General features: G+C 33.1%; 2 protein-coding genes across 2 annotated transcripts; one reads left to right on the top strand and one right to left on the bottom strand.

Annotated features, from left to right (window-relative positions):
- Positions 1 to 4,968: 4,968 nt before the first annotated feature.
- On the bottom strand, positions 4,969 to 5,874 carry LOC142620517 (uncharacterized). Its single transcript, XM_075793879.1, has 2 exons — positions 5,656 to 5,874; positions 4,969 to 5,469 (listed from the first exon to the last, which is right to left on the bottom strand). The coding sequence occupies exons 1-2, from the start codon at positions 5,872 to 5,874 to the stop codon at positions 4,969 to 4,971; spliced, it is 720 nt and encodes a 239-aa protein (XP_075649994.1).
- Positions 5,875 to 7,363: 1,489 nt separating this feature from the next.
- Positions 7,364 to 9,846, top strand: LOC142620516 (uncharacterized). Its single transcript, XM_075793878.1, has 5 exons — positions 7,364 to 7,566; positions 7,702 to 7,880; positions 8,184 to 8,305; positions 8,491 to 8,684; positions 9,651 to 9,846. Exons 1-5 carry the CDS (start codon positions 7,364 to 7,366, stop codon positions 9,844 to 9,846), a joined length of 894 nt encoding a protein of 297 aa, XP_075649993.1.
- Positions 9,847 to 22,108: the final 12,262 nt, after the last annotated feature.

The following is a 22,108-nucleotide window of genomic DNA, read 5'->3' as shown; positions in this document are numbered from 1 at the left end:
TGTTTTCAATTCTTACATGGTATCAGAGCTAGAGCTTCTTTCAATGGCTTCCAATTTTGAACCAGCTTTATTATCAACCTCACTGCGTGAGCTTTCACCAATGGAGGATCCTCGAAGTCCATTTTTCTTGCATCACGGTGAAACACCTGGTATGATCTTGGTTTCTCAGTTCCTGATTGAGGATAATTACTCTACTTGGGCTAGAGCTATAGATGACTTTGGATGCCAAAAGCAAGCTCGGATTTGTTGATGGAACAATCAATGCTTCAATGGCAGTTACTCCTCTAGAGAAGCAAGCCTGGTTACAGTGCAATTCAATAATTTCTTCTTGGATCTTGAATTATGTTTCACCTTACATCACTGCTAGTGTGATCTATAGAGACACAACTTTTGAGGTCTGGAATGCACTCAAGAATCGTTTTTCTTAGGCTAATGGACCACGAATTTCATAGCTTCAGAAGCAAATTTCCACTGTGATGCAAGGAGATTAAACAGTTACTACCTTTTTCACAAGGCTTCGAGCTTCGTGGGATCAATTGCTGAATTTTAGGTCTTTACCATGTTGCACTTGTGGTAAATGCTCTTGTGGTGTGAATGACAAGATCACCAATTTTCAACATCAAGATGCACTCATGCAATTCCTCAATGGATTGAATGATTCCTATTCTCAGGTGAGAACTAGATTCTCATGATGGAGCCTATTCCTTCAATAGACAAAGCTTTCTCTTTGGTGATTCAAGAAGAGAGGCAAAGGTCTTTGGGATTCAATGTAGGTTCATCAATTGAGACTACCGTTCTTGCTGTTAAAAATCAAAGCTTTAATCAAGGTTCTGGTTTTGCAAGCAATAACAACAAGAATTTCATTGTGACAAGCTTGACCACATAATGGAAAAGTGCTACAAGCTAGTTGGTTTTGCACCAAGCTATAAGCAAAAGGGAAAGGATGCAATGGCTAATTAGATCAGTGTTGAAGGTGATCCATCTCAGTTTGAAGTTGCACAGCAGAGTTGCAACAATTTTCCATTTACATCTAAGTAATGCTAACAGCTGATTTCTATGCTTAACACACATGCCTTCTCATCTAGTTCCAATGATGGTGTTCATTCAGCCAATTCTGCAATCAATCCAACTACAGCCCCATGTAATTCTTGTGATTTGTTTCAAGAATCTATGATTTTAAGCATGCAACCTTTTGTGTTTGTTGTCAATCCTATGAACAAGACTGCTTTTAATAGTGAAACTTGGGGTTCTTGATACTGGGGATATAGATCATATCATCCACTCCATCACTTTATTCACTAAAATCACTAGTTCAATATCTACCTTTGTTCAACTATTTAATGGTGAGAAAGTCACTATCACATACATAGGAACAATTCAAGTAACATCTACTTTGGTTCTTGAAAATGTTCTTTGTGTTCCCTCTTTTTCACTCAATCTAATATCTATTAGCAAATTGACCAAATCCTTATCCTGTTGTCTTGTTTTTCTTTCAAATTTTTGTTTCATACATGTCCTTTCATGTTGGAAAACGATTGGAGTAGGTAAATTGCACAACAATCTTTACTTGTTGCAAGCTTTAACAGATTGCAAATCTATTTCAGGAGTCTCTTTTATTTTTGCAGTCAGTTTTTAGTTCCTTTGTAAATTTTGTTTCCAATGTTCTTGTTGTTTCTAAGCCATATCTTTGGCATATTAGACTTGAGCATATTTATGATAATAAGCTCAATGCTTTGCATAATACACTTCCTGATGTAATTCAGTTTCATAGCAATAAAGATTGCGTTCTTTGTCCTATTGTTAAGCAGAAAAAGCTCCAATTTCCTTCCTTTAATCATACATCTGAAAATGCTTTTGATATTGTACATTGTGATGTCTGGGGTCCTTTTGCCAAATCTACTCAACAAGGTTTCAAATATTTCCTTACTATTGTTAATGATGCCACCAGAAAATGAAATCTAAGTCAGATACTAGACCCTTGGTTGTTTCTTTTTATCTAATGATATGTACTTAGTTTCACTCCAAAATTAAGGTGTTTAGGACTGATAATGCTCCTGAGTTTTTCTTAAAAGATTTTTTGCTACCCATATTATCCCTCAGCATTCTTGTGTAGTCACTCCACAACAAAATTCAGTTGTGGAGAGAACACCAGCACATTTTGAGCATGACTAGAGCTTTAAAATTTCAGTCCAATGTACCTCCTTATCTTTGGGGTGAGCGTGTTCATACTGCAGTGCATATCATAAATAGGTTGCCTTCACCTATTTTGAACAATAAATCACCTTTTGAAAAACTTTATGGCCAAATTCCATCTTATGACCATCTCAAAGTCTTTGGTTGTCTTTGTTTTGCTTCAACCTCAGTCCACAAATTTGATCCTAGGTCTATTTCTTGTGTTTTTCTTGGCTATCTTTTTGGTGTTAAATGTTACAAGCTTTTTAATTTGTTTACCAAAAGAATTTTTGTTTCAAGGGATGTGATTTTTCATGAAACCATATTTCCTTTCATCTCCATTCCTTTTTCATCTTCACCTTACTCAGATATCCCTTTACCTCATCTATTTTCACTAGTGGCATCACCGCATGATCCTTTGGATTCTTTTCCACATATTGATTCCATAGCAGATCTCATTCTTACTCAAAATCCCATCTCTACTATTAATGCTATGCATGTCCTTGCCATTTCTATTCAGAATCCTGTTCCTATGACAACACCAGTCCCTAATCTTTCCTCAGCTCCTATTCTTGACTCTATTAATCCATCTGATTCTTCCCTTCCATTCACAGATTCTCAATCACCTACTGCAGTTGTTTCTGTTCCTAATACAGATATTATTTCTAGTCCAATTATTGTTCCTAGTAAAAATCTTGTTTCTATTGTTCCTAATCCACCTTTGAGGAGATCTCAAAGGACCTTTAAACCTCCTACTTATCTACAATCTAATAAGTGCAGCTCAGCAACTTGTGATCAATCTACTCACTTCACTCCATCCATCAAGTCGGGTTCTTCTTCCACCAACTCAGGTATCAAATATCCTTTATCCCATTATCTAAATTCCTCTCAATCTACTCACTTTACTCCATCCATCAAGTCAGATTCTTCTTCCACCAACTCAGGTATCAAATATCCTTTATCCCATTATCTAAATTCCTCTCAATTGTCACTTCCTCTCAATTTGTTCTCCTATTACCAATATCATTGAACCCAAGTCCTATTACGAGGTTGTCAAGGATCCCAAGTGGCAGAAGGCAATGGATGCAGAAATTGCTGCTTTAGAATCCAGTCATACCTGGACTCTCACTCCTTTACTACCACATAGGAAGGCAGTGGGTTGTAAGTGGGTCTATAGGGTGAAGTACAAATCAGATGGCAGTGCTAAGAGGTACAAGGCATTAGTGGCGGCTCTAGGAATTTTTTCCAGGGTGTTCCTTAACAAGCATAAATTACACGATCTAATAAAAAGAAAATTTTATATATTGACAACAACAACAACAATAAAAAAACACGTAAATACATAAAGTTTACAATTGCCTTCTATGAGTTTTCATATTTTGAAATCGTTGCACGATAGTCTCATTATCAATGCTACAAGTTACATCATTTTCAATATACACAACTAAGCAATCATTCATCCACTAATCTCCCATTCGATTGCACAGTTTATTCTTTATATATTTCATTACTGAAAAACTTCTTTCTACTGTTACAGTAGCAACAGGAAGGGTCAAAGCTAACTTCATAAGCAAATAGACTAATTGATAAGTCTCATGCTTCCTTGTGCTCACTAACTTTTCAGCAAGTTCACTAACTCCTTGAAACTCTAAAAACAAGTCATTGTTGCGCATATCAAAAATGAATTCTGAAGTTGAGAGTCAAGTGCTAAGATATCTGTCCCAGGAAAATTGGATAGATAGAACTTTGTTAGACCTATCAACTTTTCCTTATCAAAAGCCACAAATGAATTACTTGGATTCAAGCAAGCCATACAAAGTAGCAAATCGGTATTCACCTCTGAAAAATGGTTGTTAAGCTCTTGAAGTTGCATATCTATGACTGTGTAGAATAGCTTAACGCGATAATGATGTATATTTGTATTTTGTTGGGTGTTGCGTCACGGCCTCCCATTAACTGCAAATATTTCATCCATGTTCAAGATAGGAATATCATGTGTGGTACAAAATGAAGACATTTCATTCAATAAAGATATCCATATCCATTCATCATATCTCATCACTTGCAATCGTTGCTTAGACACTTTAACAAGATCCATATCATTCACTCTATCTTGTTTTTTTTTTTTTTTTTGCAATGCTATTGACAACTCATTTGTGATCCCTAAAATGTTTTTCATCAAGTGTAGAGCAAAAACAAATTCAAAAGATAGAATTGACCTCATAATAGATCGAGCTTCAACTTTTTGGTCGGAGAGACCATCTTCTTCAATAATCTCAAGTACATCAACAACAACAGAGAACATCAAAATCAAGTTGAGAATAGTCCCATAATATGATCTCAATGTGTATCACTAGGACGTTTAAGATTTGTCTCTTGATTCAAACCTTGTCTACTTCTACATACACTATTCTCTAAATCTTCTTTAATTTTAGCAAATTGTGCATCTCGAAGAGCATCTCGTCTCTTATAAGAGCCTCCAACAACAATTGCTAAATTACTAACCACATAAAAAAATTCAACAATGTTAATATGATTTTTAGCAATGGCAACAAGTGTCAATTGAAGTTGATGAGCAAAACAATGGGCATAAAATGCTGGCTTATTCTCTTTCAAAATTAAAGTTTTGAGATCATTGATATCACCTTGCATATTGCTAGCTCCGTCATAACCTTACCCATGTTGTTTCGATAAACTCAAATTATGTTCACAAAGTAAACATTCAATAGCATATTTGAGTGACAAAGCGGTGGTACTTGCTACATGTACAATACCAAGGAACTGCTCTATAATAATTCATTTTTTGTTCACATAACAAAGAACGAGGGCCATTTGTTCTATCATTGAGATATCACGTGACTCATCAACTAATATTGAAAAGAACCCATTGTCAAGATCCTTGATGATGACTTTGGATGTTTCACGTGCAATTGCATTCACAATGTCTTTTTGAATATCATGGTGGGTAAGCTTGCAATTTTTCCAAATTTTTTGCGACACTTCATTGATAGATTCATTGTGATCCCCTAAAAATTGTAGAAGCTCAAGGAAATTTCCTTTATCACTTGAACCTTGAGATTCATCGTGACCACGAAAAGCTAATCCCCGGCATAAAAGGAATCTTATGCAATCGACTATTGCATTTAATTGAATCCGATATTCAGCTTTATCTTGATTTGATTGCTTAACCAAAACACTTTGAATGTGTTGCTTTTCCTTCAGTAGATCTTCACTCTTCTTAACAGCTTGGTTATGAGCACTATCAACTCCTCCAACATGAGAATCTAACTTCACAAGCTGATTCAAAAGTTTGAATCCCTTCGTTACAAAAGTCTCACCTCCTCCTTACTTACCAACATCTTGCTTAAATAGGTAGCAATAAAAACAAAATGTTGCATCCTTGTCTATATAATATTCCAACCAATTTCTATTTACATACCATTCGGATCTAAATCAACGAGACTTTCCAGAAAAATATGATACAGGGTAATCATAAGGTTGACAAGGGTCTTTTGCTAAATAATATTTTCTTATTTCATCATAATTATTAGGATGATAAGATGATATCTTTTCTCGTAGTCTAGGATCTGAAGGAAGATTTTCTAAGTTAAAGTCAACACGAATTCGCTTAGAAGATGAAAATGAATCTTGCACAGGAGATGAATCTTGGGTACGTGGTTTTCTTATCAAGTATTTGTCCATAATTCTAGAAAAAGAATAAACAATAAACTATAAGTTTATTTGAAATATTAATAAAATTATTAATTATTGTTGTTTAGTTGTTTCATCAATTTGTTCGTCTTTTATAAACTATAATTTGTTATATTATTGTTTCATTAATTATAAAATTATTAATTGTTGTTTAGCCTAACATAATTTAATTTTTTTGTCTTTTATAATGTATTGCTTAATTAAATTATTAATTATTGTTTATTAGTTGTTTTTCCCAATTAATTATTGATTAATTACATTATTGTTTATTAGTTGCACATTACACTAAAAGAATCAGTCATGTGCACATTACACATCCCTTGTGCTAATATGCACATTACACTGCTTTACCCAATTACCCAGCCCTATGTGCCCATCAGCCCATCCACCCCCATCCCACTCAACAAACAAGCCTGCTTAATGCCCCAATCACAAGAGCCAGCTGCCAATTAGAAAATTTCACAATCACAATAACATTACACTAAAAGACAATTAATATCTCATCAACACCAACACCAACACCATCACACACCAACCAACGGATAAGAATCATAAGATAAAGCCAAAATGCCAAATTCAAAAAGTCAAAAAATTAATAAAGTTAAAGCTTCACTGAGTGTTTCAGCCAATCACAGTTCAGATAAAGTTAATAAAGAGAGAGAGAAACAGACTCATAACTCATTCTTTTCATATTTTCATTTCAGATTTCATATTTGAGAGAGAGAGAGAGAGAGAGAGAGAGAGAGAGAAAAAGAGAGAAAAAGAGAGAGAAATACTTGTGCGGCGATGAACGGTGACGATGTGCGATGATGATGATGGGCGACTGCGACTGGAACTGGGCCGATCTCCGTCTCCGATGCGATGAGGGGCGACAATGTGCTTTGGAGTCTGGATTGCCGCCTGTGATTGGACCGATCTAACTTCTAAGGGGAGGCGATGTTGCTCTGTTTTTACTTTTTAGGTTTGCTTTAGCTTTAGTGATTTTTTTTTTTTGAGAAAAGCTTTAGTGATTTCTGATGTACTGAACTACTACTGATTTACTGATTTGAGGTTTCTGATCTGTATTGGGGTTTTTTTTTTTTTTTTTTTTTTATAGAATTCGTGGGTTTGCTTCCTCTGTAATCTGTTGGGCTTGCTGTCTGTTTTTTTGCTATGTTACAATTTTTTTTTCCATATTTTAGTTGAAAATTTTTTTTTGGGCTTTTTTTTTTTCCTTGAAAGTAGAACAAATAATAATTTTTTTTTTTAATTTTAATTTGAGGGTGTTCCTAATTTTGATTGAGGGTGTTCCTATTTTTTTTAAGGGTAAAAAAATAAATTTTTTAATTATTATATATAATTTTTTTTTTCAAGTCAGGGTGTTCCTGGGAACACCCTGAACATAACGTGGCGCTGCCACTACAAGGCACATCTGGTTGCTAAGGGTTTCATCCAACGGGAAGGTCTTGATTTTACTAAGACCTTTATTCCTCTTGCTAAGATGACCACAGTCAAGACCTTGCTTGCTGTTTTTGCTGTTAGAGGTTGGCATTTGACTCAACTTGATGTCAACAATGCCTTCCTCCATGGTGATCTTCATGAGGATGTATACATGCAACTTCCTCAAGGTTTTCACTGCAAGGGGGGATTGGTTTGTAAGCTTAATAAGTCATTGAATGGGCTCAAACAAGCTTCAAGGCAATGGTACTCAAAATTTTCATCAACAATTTTGCAATTTGGCTTCAAACAATCCAAGTCAAACTATTCTTTTTTCATCAAGAAGTCTTAGAATTCATTCACGGCCTTATTAGTCTATGTTGATGATATTCTTATTGCAAGTAATGATGTCAAGGCAGTGGAAGAGCTCAAGGTGTTCTTAGACCAGCAATTCAAGCTTAAAGACCTTGGAAATTTAAAATACTTCCTTGGTCTTGAAGTAGTTAGATCAGACAAAGGGATCACTTTGTGTCAAAGGAAATATGCAATTGAGATACTAATGGATGCAGGGATGACAACTTGTAAGCCTTGCAAAGTTCCAATGGAACAAAATTTGAAGCTAAGCAAATATCATGGATAGTTGCTACTTGGCCGTGGAATCTGTAGGAGATTGGTTGGTAGGTTACTGTATCTCACTATCACCAGACCAGATTTAGCATACTTAGTGCATAAGCTTAGCCAATTTATGTTTAAGCCTAGAGAGCCCCATTTAGATGCAGCTTACAAGGTCTTGCAGTATATCAAGGGAAGTCCTAGTCAAGGAATTTTATTATCTTCAAGATCAGACTTTCATTTAAAGGCTTATACGGATGCACATTGGGCAGCATGTGTTGATACTAGAAGATTAACAACTGGTTACTATGTTTTTCTAAGAGAATCTCTGGTTTCATGGAAGTCTAAAAAGCAATCCATTGTCTCCAGATCTTTCGCAAAGGTAGAATATATGGTATGGTTGTAACAGTATGTGAAATAACTTGGCTGCTAGCATTGTTGGAGGATCTTGAGGTTTATCATCCACAACCAACATTGTTTTTCTGTGATAATTAAGTAGCAATATACATAGGAGAGAATCCAGTGTTTCATGTAAGGACTAAACATATTGAGATTGTTTGTCACTTGGTTATGGATAAGGTGCAAGATAGAGTGATTAAGTTGTTTTACACTCCTACTCGCACTCAATTGGCAAATTTACTCACAAAGGCGCTTAGTGCTCAACAATTAGCTTCTTTGCTTATCAAGATGAGCATCATCAATATTCATCTTGAGGGGGAATGTAAAGATGTTAAATGCAAAGATGCTAGAAGTCAAAACGAGAAGGAAAAGAAGTTAGTGCAGTGAAGTGTAGTGCATCAGTGTGGTGAAGCACATAGATTGCTGCATAAACAACATGAAGAGCTGCCTAAACTGCAAGACCTATTGTGTATTAGTTGTACTAGTAGTTTATAGAAGTTAGTTATTTATATTCACACGTATCTGATACACGTGCCATAACTAATTTCCACATTATATGGAAGTTAGTTTTCCTTTATTTGTTGTTATATATAGAGGACTTTTGTACAGTTTTCATTCATTGAATAATACGGAAATTCATCCAGAAACTTCTCTCTCTCTCTCTCTCCCTCTCTCTCTATTATTCTCTCTAAGCTTTCAAGCTCTTCTTTCTTTGTTCTCTGTTTTCAATTCTTACATATGACGATGATAACAATCCAATAGAATTAGTGGGAAGGCATCCAAAACTAAAAACCTATCCCCAACCTTCCTATTGATAACCAACAAACCTTGCCTAAACTTGATATGATCTAATGGCTGGAATTGACTTGGGACAATGACTCAAGCACCACATTGGAGCCACTATTAGAACCTTCACCCATATTTTAGCGATTAGCACTGGAAGGAAAAGAAGAGGTCGATTGAATATGAAATGCCTTTGATATTTCATGCATTTAAGTATTTTCCTATTATACATTTAAGCATTTTGTAGAATAACATCATCAGTCAGATGGTACATAGTAGAATAATACTTACTGTATTAATATTGAATTGTTGATCAGAGGCCTACCATAAACCTGTAACTTTAAAGAGATTTGATAGTTGAGGTCCCAGCACAATCTACAAGGCAAAAATCTTAACCAAGAAATTCATCTACACAAAGGAATAAAAATGAATAAATAACAACATAATGCATTAGCAGTGAAACAAAACATTGAACTGGATGCTGAAATTATTGTCCACCTACTTACGAACCCAAATATTGTTAATCTGATGCTTGAACCTCTCCTAAATGATTGCAGGACCCTGATCAACTCGATGCCTAACTGCACTGTGACCCACATCTTTCGGGAAGCTAACAAATGTGCGGATATTATGGCAAAGATGGGAGTAGATCTAGTTACTGACTTCCAAGTTTTGTATGAACCACCGCCTGTGGTGGATAATGCGCTAGCTTTTGACAAAGCTGAGCTTTTTTGTAATAGACTTGTTATTTAATGTTTTATTTACCCGTCGTTTACCAAAAAAAAAAAAAATCAGGCACATGACTTTGAAAACAACATTAATGATTAAACACATAAAAAATCACATTTGAACTTCTTGGATTCAAGACTTTCAACCTAGAGTTCAAATCTTCTGTATCACTTTCTCTATACTACTTTATATACCACAAATAAAAATCTGCCATGTGGTCACCAATTTAATTAACTCCCTATTTTATGCTTTTTCTTATTTCACTTACCTAAAATATTTTTTTTTAAAAATCCTCACATATCTTAGCACCACCACCAAACTTTGCCGCCACCAACACGGCCATTCCGCTGCCAGAACAAACATCATCACCACCCTCAACCACCGGTAACTCATCACTATTAAAGAAATTGGAAATTTAAAAAAGGCTTTTATATATATGTTCCTAAGCTCTAACCAAACAACATGTGGCAGATTTGTTCTCACCCTCTGTTTCTCTCATTCACTCCTTTCAGATTTATTTTGGTTTGATTTTTGCTGGCTATAGTTGTTATCGTTTTGCTTGGTGGTTGAGCTTAAAGAGAGAGAACGGTAGTAATGTCATGTGGTTGTGGTGGCGTTGGAGGTTGGTGATGATGCCTCAGATCCAACGTGACTGACCTTGGTGGTGCTGCTTTAGATCCGGAGAGAACGACATCGTGATTGACCTTGATGGGTTTTTTATGGTTGTTTATTTTTTAATATATGGTGGAGTGATGGTGGTTGATGGGATTGAGAGGGGCGGTGGGATTGGCTTGGGTTTTCGGCGATGTGTAAATCAGGCGAAAATGGTGGCCGTGACTGGTGACATGGTGGCCAGTGGTGGTGGCTAGTGGCTGATAGGGTGGTTTAGATTTTTATTTATTTTATGAAACTAAATAAGAAAATGTTGAATTAGATTTGAATTAAATGGGTATACACATGTCAAGTTTTTATTAGTGGAGTATAAAGTGGAGCAAAAAAAATGAGACAGAAGATTTGGACTCTTCAACCTATAGTGATATTGTTAATCTATACTACTATTTAAGCGGCTGCACCTGTTTGGAGTGGATTTTTTTTTTTCAAAATACCCCTACACCCTTAAGTTTAAGTAGAGACAGAACTAAAAGATAGTTTGGTAAAAGATTTTTTTTTGTCTAAAATACCCCTACTACCTATGTTTAAGTAGGGGCAAAACTTGGTAAAAATGCTTCTTTAACTTCCACGTAAAACACTATCTACAAAATAGGACCACACTTCCAGGTTTTCAAACTCAAATTGCTTCTGCTTCAGTTCTTCAATTATTTCAATTCTGTGTTTTCAAACTCCTTTCAACCACCTCTTTGCTTCAAATTTACTACAAACAACAACAATAACAGATGAATTTGAGGTAAGCTCTTTCTTAGATCAAATCTTAGCCCCCTCTCTCTCTGATGAGGTTCTATTTCTTCGAACATGATGGTTTTTTAAGTCTGATTTTTTTTTGGTCTTTCAATTTGGGCCACATCAAACAGGTTCTATTTCCCTCAAGGCCACATCGAATAGGTTGGTTTTTTAAGTCTGATTTTTTTTTTTTTTTTTGGTCTTTCAATTTGGGTCATGTCGAATAGGTTCTATGGATAAGTATCTCACGTTGAAAAATTGAAGGATATGTATGCATGAAGTTTGTTGTTCATGAAGGATATGTATGCATGAAGGATATGCATGTAATGATTTTTTTTTTTAAGTCTTGGATTATCGTTTAATTTGTAAAAAATGGTTGTTTTGTCTCCACTACTTTGCTTCAGATTTCACTACAAACAACAACAGCAGTAGATAGATTTGAGGTAAGCTCTTTCTTAGATCAAATCTCAGCCTTCTCTTTCTCTCTCTCTCTCTGATGAGGTTCTATTTCTTCTAACAGGATGGTTTTTTAAGTCTTTTTTTTTTCTTCAATTTGGGCCACATCAAACAGGTTCTATTTCCCTCAGGGCCACATCAAACAAGTTGGTTTTTTAAGTCTGATTTTTTTTAATTTTTTTTTTGTCTTTCAATTTGGGTCACGTGGAATAGGTTCTATGGATATGTATCTCACGTTGAAAAATTGAAGGATATGTATGCATAAAGTTTGTTGTTCATAAAAGGACTACACATTATGAAGTTTGTTCTATGGGTAATGATTTTTTTTAAGTCTTGGATTATTATTTAATTTGTAAAAAAGGGTTGTTTTGTCTTCAACAAAAATATATTATTTTATCATGATTTAGATTCTAAAAGGACTACACTTTGTGAACATTATCCTTTACAAATCATTATCTTATCTTATCTTATCTTTTTTTATTTTTCTTTTCTTTTATTTGTTCAGTTTAATGGGTGTTTAAGTATTTTCTTTTACAGACTAGGAATAATATACATTGATTTGTCTTTTTTTTTTTTTTTGTGTGGTTATCGGGTTTGACTAATTATTATAGTGTATGTGTTCTAAGCGGTGCCCTCTCTTCCTCTTATTATTTTTGTTTGTTGTTTTTCTTACATTTAAGCCTTACTCTTTTTTTTTTTTTAGGGTGACATATTAACAATTTGGTTAGATTACGTAGCAGACACATTGAATGAATTCGGGTGAGAGAAGTGGTATTCAATCTATCAAGTAGTTGTTAAAAAACATTTTTTGTAATATAAATATCCTACCTTATGAAATTTAATATTGTTATTTTCTGTGCCTTTCATTGCACATTTGATGACTTTGTAAGCAATTGTCATATACGCAAATTTGCTAAAGCAAGAATGATACTGGAGAACTTATCTTTAAAGATAAAATTTTAAAATTGTGGCTAAAATTGCCATTATGAATTTGCATCAACTTTTTTTTTTTTTTTTTTAGGGTGGTCAGTCCTTTAACGTTAATTTCCTATTTTTTTGCAACTTCAAACAAAAAACAAATCCATCAACGCAGGTTTCCTATTTTTTTGAAACTTCAAGCAAAAAAAAATCCATCAATGTTGGTTTCCTATTTTTTTGCAACCTCAAGCAAAAAAAAAAAAAAAACCAACAACGTTGGTTTCCTATTTTTTTGCAACTTCAAGCCAAAAAAAAAAAAAAAAAAATCCCAATGTTTTAGGTATTTTAATAATATGCCAGCACTGTTTTACATTTAAATTTCTTTTTAAAATGTTTCAAGTATTTTTATTCCTAAAATTTTGCCTATTATTTAGATACTAAAGCAATAATGAAACTATAGAACTTATCTTTAAAGATAAAATTTTAAAATTGTGCTGAATATTGCTTCTAAATAATAGACTAACTTTTAATAAATTTGCATCAACGTTTTTTTCTTCTTCTTTTTTTAGGGTGGTGAGTCCTTTAGCTTTGGTTTCCTATTTTACTACAACTTCAAGCATAAAAAAAAAAAAATCCCTATATTTTAGGTATTTTAATAATACTAGTCTCTGAGCACGTGCTCACGAGCGTGCTCAGAGGCTCTTTTATTTTTTGGGTAAGGGTTAATTTAGAGCATTTATTATAATTTGGGAGTACTATATTTTCCAATCACAAAAAAAAAACCTAGGGGTGTGATAAAAAATTAAGATACTGTTTTGGTAAATGATTTTTTTTGGGTCTAAAATACCCCTACTCCCCTAGGTTTAAGTAGAAACAAAACTAAAGGATAGTTTGGTAAAAATACATGTCTAACTTGCATTAAAATATTGTCTACAAAATATGGTTACTCTTCAGTTGATTTTCAAATTTATTTAACCACCCACTAACATCGTGGTGGAATGTTGATAGGGTTATTTTGCACGTACCTCTCAATCATTAGATTTTTTTATAGCCGATTGCTATTTATTTGGTACCAAATATTTTTTTCCCTCAAAACGATCGAACTTTTTCTCAACTTGATCCGCTGCACAGAAATTTGCAATGTCAAGAGTCCTCTGTTGTTCCTATGATCTCTGAGAAGTGTGACTGTCAAAATGGTTTGTATCTACTGCAATTATATGTTCTATTTGTGTTTGTTGGGCATGTAGTGGTTATTTCTTCTTCTTCTCAAAGGCTATATTTTATATCATGAATTATGGTGATCGTTTTAACATGTTTTACCTAACAAAAAGTTTTGCCATTTTGAAACAGATGAATTGATGGAAATCATTAAAAAGGAGCCTATGGAGAAATGACTCTAGATTCATGCAGTCATAAGGACAAAACTCAAGAAATACACGGTCAAGTTTTATGTTCAAATTTTTTTTATCTATTTATAAATTAGATTCTTAAAATAAAAATTATATATATATAAAGTAAAAAAACATAGATTTTTTATTTATTATCACTACTAAAAAAAAAAAAGCCTTACGTTAAGTGTGTGTGATAAATAAGGATAAGTATAAGAAGTAAACCCTATATAAAAAAAAAAGTATAAGAAGTAAAGAGCAATTAGTTTAAAAAAAAAAAAAGAAGTTAAAAATATTTTAAATTGTAAACAAACGTGTATATATATCTACTTATCAAAAAAAAAATGTTTATATCTATTTAGTTTAGTTTTTTCTTTTTGGATAACTTTAGTTTTTATTTTATTATTTATTGATATTTAGTTTTGTTTTTGGACAAATGTGGGGGTTTTTATTTTTATTTTTATAAATAATAATAAAGTATTAGAAATGTAGGTTTTTGATAACTATTTAGTTTTTTTATTGATATTTAGTTTTATTTTTGGATAAACGTGAGGTGTTTTTAATAATAATAATAATAATAATAATAATAATAATAATAATAATAATAAAAAGTACTAGAAATGTAGGTTTTTTTTTAAAATAAATTTTTATAGGAAAAAAACAACACATCATGGGTTGTTTAACTTATTTTTCTATTTTTTTTTAATAAAAAAGCGTATAATTTCTTTGAAGAAGTGCGTTAGTGGGAAAGTGGTCCTATTTTGTAGGAAATGTTTTATGTGAGAGTTAGAGATATATCTACTTATAAAAAAAAAAGTATATCTCTTTAGTTTATTTATTTTTTAATCTACACTACCATTTAAGGGGTTTCCCTTGTTTGGAATCTTCATTTTTTGAGTTAAAAAATGCCTCTACACTCCTATGTTTAAGTATAGACAAAACTAAAGAACAATCCAGTAAAAATACAACTCTAAACTTCCACTAAAACATTACCTACAAAATAGGGTCATTCTCCTATTGATTTTTAAATTGCTTTATTCACTTATAAATTCTAAATGTGTAATACTAATGAGAAAACGTGTAAATCTTAAATTGGAATGAATGAAAAATTATGACACAAAAAAAGCCTCATTGCACATGTGAAGCACGTGTGATGAGGCTAGTTGATATTTAGTTTTGTTTTTGGATAGAAGTGGGGTGTTTTTTTCCAAAAAATAATAATAAACAATTAGAAACGTTGGTTTTTTTTAATAGGAAAAAAAATACAACATATTTTTCTATTTTAAAAAAAAAGACACAATAAACGTATAGTTGCTCAGAAGAAGTGGGTTAGTAGGAGAGTGTTCTTATTTTGTAGGCAATGTTTTAGTGCAAGTTAGACATATTTTTACCAGACTATCATTTACTATTGTCTTTACTTAAACCTAGGGGTATAAGGGTATTTTGGAATAAAAAAATTGTTCAGTCAAAATAGGAGAAACCCCTTAAATAGTAGTATAGATGAAATAAAAAAAACTATTTCTCTCAAATTGATGCATTTCAGAATTCAAAACAAAACAATGTCATATAATGAGTTTCTTAAGATGCTATAGCGATTTATGTACTTCATAAATTTCTGATGAAAGCCAGATATAAGGCTCTCTCTCTCTCTGGCTAAAATGTTTGTGTGTGCTTAAAACTAACTTATAAGCTAGATTTTTGCTTTTTATCATTTATGTTTAGTTTTTTAAAACTTTAGTTTTTTTAAAATATAAGTATACTTTAGTAGACTGTTAATTAGTAAAAAAAATTTCAGTAATAAGGTGGTCTAAAACGGACTTGGAACTTTTTATTTTCACTAGTTTATGTAGGAGGAACAAATTTAGGCTCCCACGAACATTTCCGTTTCAAGTCACAAGTCCAATTATTACCACCGAATATCCACGTTACCAACATGAACAAGTCATGACATGTCAAATGAAAATCTCTGAAGTTTCAAGAAAGAAGCACAAAGATGATCACTCACCAAAGTCTCTCTCTCTCTCCCTCTCTCTCTCTCATGTGATATCTAAACTCTTTGTATTTGTACGAAGTCTGAAGAGTTAGAAGTTAAGTTAAGCAATAATACTGTATGGTCTTCCAACGGGGAGAACTTAAGTTCGAATCTCTCTCCCCCATTCGTAAAACTTTAAGCTATAAAACTTTTACAATAAAGAGTGTTTTTTTAAAACACTAGGCAAATTACAAAGTAAAGTGCTTGAAAGTTGCTAGACCTGTTTGATAATTTAATTGATAAAGAGCTTTTAGACGTGAAAAATGAGATAAGGGGATGTAATAAAAGTGTCTTTTATTTCTATACTTGAATCCAATTAATTCAATTATTTGAAAAATACACATGGATTTTTTTTTCAGTCCATTACTTTTATTAAAAATTGGGGTAGTACACTAAAGAGTTTTTAACACTAAAACTTAGATTTTTTTTTTTTGTGGAGTCAAACAATGAGCTACGTGATAGAAACATATTATACATCATATAATGCTTGTATGCACTTGATTACCTCACCATAAATACAACAGGTAAAATCTACTAATCTATTGAGAAACATATGCATACATCTTAAAAACTGTAACGCTGCATTTTACGAAAACATATGACATCTTATAAACTGTAACGCTGCATTTTACAAAAACATATGCATACATCTTAGTGCCACCAAGCCCAAAAACATATGCATACATCTTTGGGAAGTAATTCAGGTGATGGGACACCAAGCCTTGTAACTTAACTAGAATTTTGTGATATTTTCAATGAAAATGTTTAAGGTTCAAATTTTTTATTTCCCAATTATCTAATTAATTTTTTTATAAAAAAAATTCAGGTAGCAGGGATTATAGTTTGTGAATTACTCAATTTATAAAGTGAGCTCATAAGATAATTAGTCCAGATACATGTGAAGAATGTATCAAAGCAAATAAGACCCTTCTACTATATATTCTCAAATCTTAACTCGATGGAAGTGGCATGCTCTAAGTATTATAGAATTGTTTTACTCTTTTACTTTTATTTTCCTTTTTCCATTTTGCGAAAAAAAAAAGAGTAAAAAAGGACACTCACTTTCGTGATTGGCCTTTCCTTCATAATTCATATATGGTCAATGTATATGGTCCGATTACGGCCTAATTCTTGTCAAAAGTCATTGTTCAGTAACATTTCCTGATATTCTGACAGATGAAAACTTAAATTCAAATTCCATTTCACTTTGTTGTAAGGGGAATTAAAAAAAATCTCTGTTCGGTTACAAAGATATCAAAGCAATATTTTGTGGCGAGATTGAGGGGAGTCCAATAGTGGCAAAAACTCGAGAAGAGCCATGGTTTTCTTCCTAGTTCTTATTCACCTTTGAAAAGTGAGACCCTAATTAACTGTGGCATGGAAGCTGTATTGAACAGTTTAGTGACTGGTTTTTGGGTGAGATAATTTGAGGGTGCCTAGTGGGTAGTGGCTACGTACAGTTCGGAATCCCGCCTCATCCACTCCCATTATTTATCTATTAAAAAAAATAATGGTAACTAGCTAGAAAGTTATTTTATATGAGTTTTGTAATTGAGTGTCCTAAGGACAATTGTTAAGGTAGAATTCCTAACGTAGTCAAATCATTTTTTTTAAGCAATCAAGCCCTTTCAGTATAAAGTTTAAGTTTTTATTAGGTGGTTTTACTTTTTACTTTATTCTTATAAACTATTTTCTTTAAGGACACTTGTTGTCATGCTCTTGTTATTATACTCCATCGTATATTCTTCAAGGCTAAAGTTCCATTACAGCGACCTTTTAACCTACATATCCCATCAATCAAACTCTCGCACTAGTGGCTAGTGCATGAGTCCATCACACAAACTCACTGCTAGTTTTATGAAAGGCATATGGTTGTTGAGAAAGGGTGAGGCTTAGGTCCAGTGCACTACATGCACTGGACTTGTTAAGATGGTGATATATGTTCAAAAGTAGATATATGTTATAATCTCAACAGGTCTAGTGCAGCTAAACACTGGACACAAACGTACATGTACTGGACCCATTAAGATGATGATATATGTTCAAAAATGGACATATATTATAATCTCAATGGTCTAGTGCAACTTGACATTGGACTCAAATCTCACTTGTTAAGAAAAATGAGTAAGAAACAGAGATTAGAAAAGGATGATGCAACTTTGAGTTAAGTTTTACTATCTTTAAGATTTTTATGTGGGGCAATCTTAAAACACAGCCTATGTGCTTCCTTCCATAACGGCAATCTATACAATATTCTTAACAACAGAAGCCAAACATATATGGGACTGGATTGCAAAATTGACGTCAAAATCTTGAAGCTGGTGGTGAAAGCAACCTGTATATGTTCACCTGCTTTTTCACCTTGTCTTATTTCACAACCATGCCATTGTTTCATAGAGTACCCAAACCACTCACTTGAAATATTCAAAAATGAAAAGTCCAAAATATGAAGCCTATAATGGTTTTCGAGTGATATTTCTCCCACCGCATTATTATAATAAGGGAAAAAGTTAACAATTTTTTTGACAACTTTTTATATTTTTTTATGAGAGTGATATCAAGACTTTTCTAAAATAATCATTTAACAAATGCCTTAAAAACACTCGTTAACTAAACTCTTATAATAAATAATATAAACTCAGATTGAAAACTCTTTATTTTGTATACTCTAGCTTCTTCTCATGAAACCATGCTCTCTCCCTAATCTGACTTCAACTAGGCCAAAGATTCATTTAAAAAACCCACCGAAGAACAACACCAAGAAACCATTGGCAAATCTGGAATTAATACCATGTGAATTTTGTGCCTATCAACAATGAACTGCCGACTTTGTACAAACCCTACTTATGTCATCAAACAAAATTTTAAAACAATAGCCGTTACGTTCCTCTGGCTCTCACGAATCAGTACAATATAAGTTGACCAAGCTGTACTGCTAATCATAGCATTAAACTATATTATTTCTTTAAAAAAATTCACAGCATTAAACTAATAAACTCACTACCCGGTACCATTCCCATCTGGGGAGGGAGCTGGTAATTTTAAAATCATGTTTGTTCTGGCCCACTAAATCAGTATAGAGTTTGGCCTAGCTGCAGTGCTAATTATTAATTAACCATATCATTAAATTAATTACCAGGCAATCCCTCCCTCACCTAATGACATTTTATAAAAAAAATTATAAGCATATAAATGTATATATTTTTTTACGAGAAAATGAGCATAAATATTTTAAGGTTGCATCTCTTGTGTACACTCTAATTCTCTGATCCAAAATTAATTTGTTACTATAGCTAATTTGGTTCCAAGCTTGCCAAGTTTTTTAGTTACTGCATATATGCCTCAATATTTTATGATTTAATTTTAATATTGGCAAATGCAAGCTGAAAAGTGAGTGGTATAAACGAATTTCAATAAACATTGGTCATTCTTTGTTAATTAGAAAAGTGAGTACTTCAACGAGAGGGAGAGAGAGAGAGCTTGTTTGGGCAGACAACGTTTGAAAGTTCACAGGTTGGTAAAGTTCAAACAAATTAGGTTCCCATTCAGAGGGGAATAGCTCTCGTCAACTAACATACGAATGATCAATGATGTATCCACCACAGCACCCCCGCAATCCTCGCCATCACTATGCCCATCCTCCTGTTTCATGTTACGTCTTTCAACTTACAAGTCAAATCCTTAACACAGGAGAAGAGGACCCACATTACCAAACGTGATCGTCAAATGAAACTCTAGCATGAAGACGGTCACTCAACATTTTTGTTTTTTGTTTTTTTTAAAAAAAAAAGTGTTACGTTCACAATATTTCACAACAAATCATAAATGAAAACTGGTAAGTTGTTATTGGTTTAAATTTGAATCTATAACTTAACTTATTTTTTTGTCAACTAACAACTTATCATTTAAAATTTATTATGAAAGGATTGTGGATGTAATATTTTTTTTTAAGTATGATTGAAATCTTTTTGCTGAATCTTCCACTGGGACATGGACAACTGTGTGGACTGACGGGCTTACCAGTCTTGATCGTTACAAAGGACTCTTTCGATTTTTATTTATTATTTATAGAAATATAAATAAATAAAGATTCAGGTCGTCATTAATCATTTCCTGTGTATCCCATGCCCGGTGCCGTTGATCCGTCTAATGGGAGAGATCCACCTTTCGACGCTTTCTTGACCACGGTCGACAATAGCTCTGACTCTGCTTTTCAAAGAACCTATGAGTGCAAAAACCGGTAAACCCGCATTTCTACTCAGGGGATTACAACTCCGAGACACCGAACAAATTCCCTAGGACTGCTATAACTCCCATGATATAGACCACGAAAAATATGAAGGTGAACCACAATGAGAAACATACTTGCCCCATTAGCATGCATATAACAGAGCAACCAGCCCCCTTCAACAGGGACTCGAACCCTCACGATTTCTAAAGTCGACGGATTTTCCTCTTCCTATAAATTTCATTCTTATCAAAACCTTTTATGATGTTTGAAAAAACCCCATTTCAATATAGTTTGGGACCTAAGGCGATCAATTTAAGCAATACTTTTATATTTAAATATTAATTAAATAATTTTATTTAATATTAATCAAACCAGTGTTATTTTGATGAATTAAATACAAATCTTTTTTTTTTTGAGAAACAATCTATTCTATGTAGAGAATCAAATATATAGTTCAAGTATATAATTTAATAAAAAGAAATGATTATTTTTAAAGGGAGGTTTACTTTATGTTGAATAAGGCATCCATTGTCAAGTAACATTGTAATCTTAGTTTCAATTTTGATTTTAATATTTAGGGTGAGATTGAAATGTTTGGTGTGTGGTCATGTGAGAGATTAGGTGGTTAATTAATGTTAACAATTTACCACATAGAATATTAGTTTACAAAAATAAAAACCTCAAGGTGTTGGGGAAAATTAATCATGGCAAAACCACCATTTTGGTATTTACATTTTGGAATCACGGTCAATTTGGTCCCTACATTTTCGTAGCAATCAATTTGGTCCCGGTTATTTTTAACTTAGAGTCAATTTGGTCCCTACCGTTAACTTAGTAACGAAAAATGCCTACGTGGCTAACGGTGTGCTTTGTTGGCATACATGTGGCCAAAAAATTCAAATAATTAATATTTAAAAGGCCACATAAGCATTTCAATAACAAAAAAAAAAAAGCCATGTCAGACCAAAAAACTAATCTAGAAAAATTAATTTAAAAAAAGATAAAGAAAACCATTTTAAAAAAAAAAATCCTCAATTTCTTTAATTTTCTTGTGTATTATTGCACTTTCTTAGCTATCAAACACAATTAACTATTCACAAATCTAAAAATCCCTACCACACAACCCAGACCTCTAATGGGACCTCCATGGCCGATCTAGCAAGCTCGCACCACCACCATCTCCGATGGTGATTTCGTTCATTTGTCCTACCTCACTCTAGCCTTAAGTCTTTATCTGTTTCACCTAAACATTCTACTCTCTCTCTCTCTCTCTCCTCAAACTAGTGTCTAGAGGAACATCTATGCTGTGTGGCTCAAGATATGTGGAATGGAGGTTGTCAAGGTTTCTAGTTTGTGTAACTAGGTGACAAGTTATTTGTGAATAAAGGAATTTATTGTATGGGTTGTGAATCTGTGATGTGTGTGTTTGATTTGTGAGAACTTGTTCTTGATTGGGGGTTTGATCTGTTCTTTTTGTGAGTTTGGTTTTGTAAGGGGTTGGTTGGGATTTTTGTAAATAATTTATTGTATGGTTTGCTAATCTGTAATGTTTTTAAGGGATTTTATTTTGGTTGAGATTTTCAGATTGGTGTATTATTGTTTGTGTTTGGTAGCTAAAAAAAGTGCAAGAATACACAAGAAAATTAAAGAAATTGAGGATTTAAAAAAAAATTGTTTTCTTTATTTTTTTAAAATTAATTTTTCCATATTAGTTTTTGGTCTGACATGTCTTTTTCTGTTGTTATTGAAATGCTTATAGAGAGAGTTTCAACTTATGACGCCTGCTTCTGATGATAACAATTTTTCCACATTAGCTATGTAAGCATTTTCTGTTAGTGAGTTAACGGTGGGGACCAAATTAAC

Source organism: Castanea sativa, chromosome 12, assembly GCF_040712315.1.
Source record: "Castanea sativa cultivar Marrone di Chiusa Pesio chromosome 12, ASM4071231v1".
Lineage (NCBI taxonomy): Eukaryota > Viridiplantae > Streptophyta > Magnoliopsida > Fagales > Fagaceae > Castanea > Castanea sativa.
Note: the sequence above shows the minus strand (reverse complement) of the source record. Positions and strands in the feature narration are given on the sequence as shown.